The sequence below is a fragment of the Sinocyclocheilus grahami genome, unplaced genomic scaffold, assembly GCF_001515645.1.
Source record: "Sinocyclocheilus grahami isolate Dianchi unplaced genomic scaffold, SAMN03320097.WGS_v1.1 scaffold1369.1, whole genome shotgun sequence".
Lineage (NCBI taxonomy): Eukaryota > Metazoa > Chordata > Actinopteri > Cypriniformes > Cyprinidae > Sinocyclocheilus > Sinocyclocheilus grahami.
This window is the reverse complement of record NW_015506548.1, coordinates 165,358-170,199: the sequence shown is the minus strand read 5'-3', so window position 1 is coordinate 170,199 and position 4,842 is coordinate 165,358. Positions and strand designations below refer to the sequence as shown.

Here is a 4,842-nt window from a genome sequence, read left to right as displayed (position 1 = left end):
GTTGAAAGATCAAGGGAATTTTGGTTTCCTTTAATAAAGTTTTAATTTTTATGTTTTCCCTTCCAGTTTTTCCCATTTTAATTTTAGTTACATTTTTAGTATTTTTTGTATGTTTATATGTCTACAGATTCTATTCATCTTTATTTAGTTTTAGTTATTTTAATACAAGAAGTTCAACTAAGTTTTATTTTAATTTTATTTCAAGTAACAAAAAAAAAAAGTTAATGGTTTTCATTTTTATGTTCAGATTTGTTAAGGAAACGCATGGACTATTTTGCAAATATGTCGTTTTGCACGTCCTCAGATTCTAGAATTCTCCGTCTGAACATCAGATAGTCTCATCTTCCGATCGTGTCTCCAGGTAAAGTCGAGCTGTCCAGAGGAATTCACGCCGTGTTTCACGAGATGCCCCTGATCTGGACCTCCGGTTATCTTGGGCGAGCCCTCGCCGTCATGGACGCTGTGTGTGACTTCAGAGACGTCAAGTTATCTGAGGAAGTTGTGAGTATTTACAGAGATAACTAATTGACCATAATGAGGTCTTACCATGGTACATATTTATCTTGTCTGAGGAAAAAGTTTAAAGAGAAACCACATGAATAATGTTTTTGAAGTAAATCTTTGAGATCACTGCACAGAAGTTATAAAACGACTTCATACTGGCATACTGCAGGATTCTGTAGTGAAAATGTTTAAAAGAATAATTCACCCAAAAATTAAAATGTGTTCACCCACAGGATCATCCGAGGAGTGTGGATGAGTTTCTCTTCATCAGATTTGGAGAAATGTAGCACTGCATCAGTGTCTCACTGCAAGTGAATGGGTGCCGTCAGAATGAGAGTCCAAACAGCTGATAAAAACATCACAATAATCCACACCACTTCAGTCCATCAGTTAACATCTGGAGAAGACAAAAGCTGAAACACATCCAGCATTAAGACGAGTCCATAATCCATAATAACGCTTCCTCCAGTGAGTCAGTGTTCTGGTGTGAATCAGGAGAGAAATCTGCACAGATCAAGCAGCGTTTAAACAGCTCTAAACAAATATGTGGCTGGATTTTGATGCGAGAGACAACAGCAGATGCACTTTTTCACTGGAGGAAGAGTTATTATAGACTCTATGGTGTTTTAGTTAAAAGCGTCTTAATGCTGGATGTGTTTCAGCTTTTGTCTTCTCCAGATGTTAACTGATGGACTGGAGTGCTGTGGATTATTGTGATGTTTTTATCAGCTGTTTGGACTCTCATTCTGACGGCACCCATCCATTGCTGAGACACTGATGCAATGCTACAATTCTCCAAAATGTTTTGAAAACCAGAAGAGCATGTTGCTACTTGCTAGTCATGAGTTCTAATTCACAGTGATCGCATGTCATTTATATTGAATGCACCGAGAGTCGCTTTGATTAAGCGCGTCTGCAAAATGAATGTGTATAATGCGGTGTGATTGAGTTGTTGAGGGTTGAAGCATCTCTGGCTTTCAGCTGGATCATGTGGAGAAGATATTGCAGGATCTCTCAGTGAACGCTGATGGACAGAACGTCACTGACACGCCGCTGGAGGAGGAAGATGAGCTGGAGACACAGAAACTACCGGAGTACATCAACCGCTTCAAGGTTAGTTTTTCTTACGTTAAATGCACTAAACATTTATGCATTTACATAAACACCTTCTAAACTTTGTTACAAAACTTGACTGGTTTTGATCAAGTAAGCGTCAGAATAACGTCAGTAATATCTCCAGATGAACACTTACTGGACTGAAGCAGCTCAGCTTTACTTGATTCTCCATCAATCATGTTTTAGAGTCTCAAATCTGATCCTCAGGATCTTTTGAGGAGCGTTTGTTTCCAGAAGCTTTACTTTCACTGTTCCTCAGCGGAGGAATGATCTTCACAAGCCTCCAGAACATCTCACATCTTCTGAGGAGCCTTTATTTCTTCAGCTCTCAATCACTGCATTATATGTTTGGAGCATTTCACTCTCATCTCACTGAGACAGATTACTGGAGATATAGAGCGACCGCTGATATTTAGATCAGTATCTGCTGTACTGTTATAAAGATATCTTTGATTTACATTACAAGCATCGGACTCTCATCATAAATATCAGCATCTGCAGCAAATTCATATTTTTGCTCAGTTTGAGTCTGAGTAAAATCAAGCTGGTTTTCCTTCATATTCTCACTATATCCGACTATATGAGCCTTGAAAGCCTGATGGAGCAAGTATGATACAAAAAATGTGTCCCTGTAGCACAAAAGCAGTGTTAAGTCGCTGGGGGATATTTGTAGCAATAGCCAACAATACATTGTATGGGTCACAATTATACATTTCTCTTTTATGCCAAAAATCATTAGGATATTAAGATCATGTTCCATGAAGATATTTAGTACATTTCCTACCGTAAATATATCAAAACTTAATGTTTGATTAGTAATATGCATTGCTAAGAACTTCATTTGAACAACTTTAAAGATGATTTTCTCAATATTTAGATTTTTTTGCACCCTCAGATTCCAGATTATCAAATATTGTGCTATCCTAACAAACCTTACATCAATGGAAAGATTATTTATTCAGCTTTCAGCTGATGCATAAATCTCAATTTCATAAAAATTTACCCTAATGACTGGTTTTGTGCTCCAGGGTCACATATATGCAAATATTTTATTCTAAAGTTTCAATAAGCTGTTCCATTTCAACTATAGATACTATATGTCAGGCTTTACAGGGTTAATTTGCGAGCTGGATGTTTTGGTAGGAGCTGAAGGAACGACTCGTGTCCCAGGACAGGATCGACTCGAGGAGCCTGGAGTCTCTCGTATCGGCTCTGACGCAGCAGATGCTGGCAGCCTGTGAAAACGCAGATATCGCTGAATATCAGCAGACGGTGAGCGTCTGGGAGGCTGAGCTCCAGCAGCTCATTCAGAGAGAAAGAGAGACGAAAGAGAAGAACCAGAAGAGCATCTGAGCAAACAGTGACCGCCGTCCTCCAGACACAGCATTGTTTGTCATGTTTATTGTCTTTGGTTGGGCCGATTGAGATAGAGGTTTGTGTGTTAATATTATTTGGATTCTTTTTCAATGCCGTGTAAATCTGAACAGTATAAATAAACAATGAAAATACTCTTATATTTAGTCTCGGCCCTTTCATACTGTATGCACTGGAATAACAGGATTTACACAGTTTGGATTTTTCATGTTTCTGAAAGAAGTCTCTTCTGCTCGCCAAATCTGCTTTGATATGATCAAAAAATACTGTACACATTTTGAAATATTATTAGAATTTAAAACAGCTGTTTTCTATGTGAATATGTGTTAAACTGTAATTTATTTCTGTGATGCGCAGCTGTATTTTCAGCATCATTCCTCCAGTCTTTAGTGTCACATGATCTTCAGAAATCAGTATAATATGCTGATCTGCTGCTCGAGAAACATTTCTGATTATTATCAATGCTGAAAACAGATTGGAGTAAGAAAGACTTTTTGAAAAAGGAAGGAATTGATACTTTTATTCATCAGTGATACATTAAATTAATCAAAAGTGACAGTGAAGACATTTATAATGTTACAAAAGTTTCTATTTCAAATAAATGCCTTTACATTCATCAAAGGATCCTGAAAAATAAAATGCATCACAGTTTCCGCGACTGTTTTCAGCATTGATAATAATCAGAAATGTTTCTCGAGCAGCAGATCAGCATATTATACTGATTTCTGAAGATCATGTGACACTGAAGACTGGAGGAATGATGCTGAAAATACAGCTGCACATCACAGAAATACATTACACTTTAACACATATTCACATAGAAAACAGCTAGTTTGAATAGTAACAATATTTCACAATTTTTACTGTATTTTTGATCAAATAAATGGTGAGCAGAAGAGACTTCTCTAGTTTGGACCACCACTGTACTCAGAATTATTGAATGGTGAAACACCAGTATATTTTTTCTTATTTGTTTCTCCATCATCATCTCGTCTCAGTGTTTTGTTTGTGGGGGTGTGTCTTTGTTTCGTCTCATGAATTACGCAGCACTGTTATTGATCCGCTTCCAACTCAAACAGCACATCTGATATCATTACGCACCTTCATATTGAGCGTTTCTTCACGGCATCGGCGGTTCCTTTCCTCTGAACACGCACCCCGTCTGCGGTCACACAATGCCACAATCCCCCAGCACAAAACACATTCTGTGAGTGTCGCTGCTTATCAGGAGATTCTGACAAAGGGGCCAAAATCAGGCATTTTTAGGAATTCTAATGTTTTCCAGTGAATTTTGAATTTTTGCTCTACTGAAAATAAGCTGTAAAATTGGTGTGATATCAGCCTGTTTTTTTTCCCTGTAAATCAGCAACTGGGTAATTGTGTGTGTGTGTGTGTGTGTGAGAGTGTGTGTGTGTGTGTGTGTGAGTGAGTGTGTGTGTGTGTGTGTGTGTGTGTGTGTGTGTGTGAGTGTGAGCGAGTGTGTGTGTGAGTGTGAGCGAGTGTGCGAGTGAGTGAGTGAGTGAGTGTGTGTGAGAGTGTGTGTGCGAGTGAGGGAGGGAGTGAGTGAGTGAGTGTGTGTGTGTGTGTGTGTGTGTGTGTGTGAGTGTGAGTGAGTGTGTGTGTGTGTGTGTGTGTGAGTGTGAGCGAGTGTGCGAGTGAGTGAGTGTGTGTGAGAGTGTGTGCGAGTGAGGGAGGGAGTGAGTGTGTGTGTGTGTGTGTGAGTGTGTGCGAGTGAGCGAGTGAGTGTGTGTGTGAGCGAGTGTGCGAGTGAGTGAGTGAGTGAGTATGAGCGAGTGTGCGAGTGAGTGAGTGAGTGTGTGTGTGAGTGAGTGAGTGAGTGTGTGTGTG

General features: G+C 39.2%; 1 protein-coding gene across 1 annotated transcript in view; it reads left to right on the top strand.

Annotated features, from left to right (window-relative positions):
• Positions 1-3,251, top strand: part of mrps27 (mitochondrial ribosomal protein S27) — an 11,916-nt gene extending 8,665 nt beyond the window's left edge. The window contains exons 9-11 of the mRNA XM_016255797.1: positions 362-501; positions 1,486-1,617; positions 2,764-3,251. Of these exons, the coding sequence (XP_016111283.1) occupies positions 362-501; positions 1,486-1,617; positions 2,764-2,973 (482 nt within the window). The 3' untranslated portion in view covers positions 2,974-3,251. The remainder of the gene's footprint in view (positions 1-361; positions 502-1,485; positions 1,618-2,763) is intronic.
• The last annotated feature ends 1,591 nt before the right edge of the window (positions 3,252-4,842 follow it).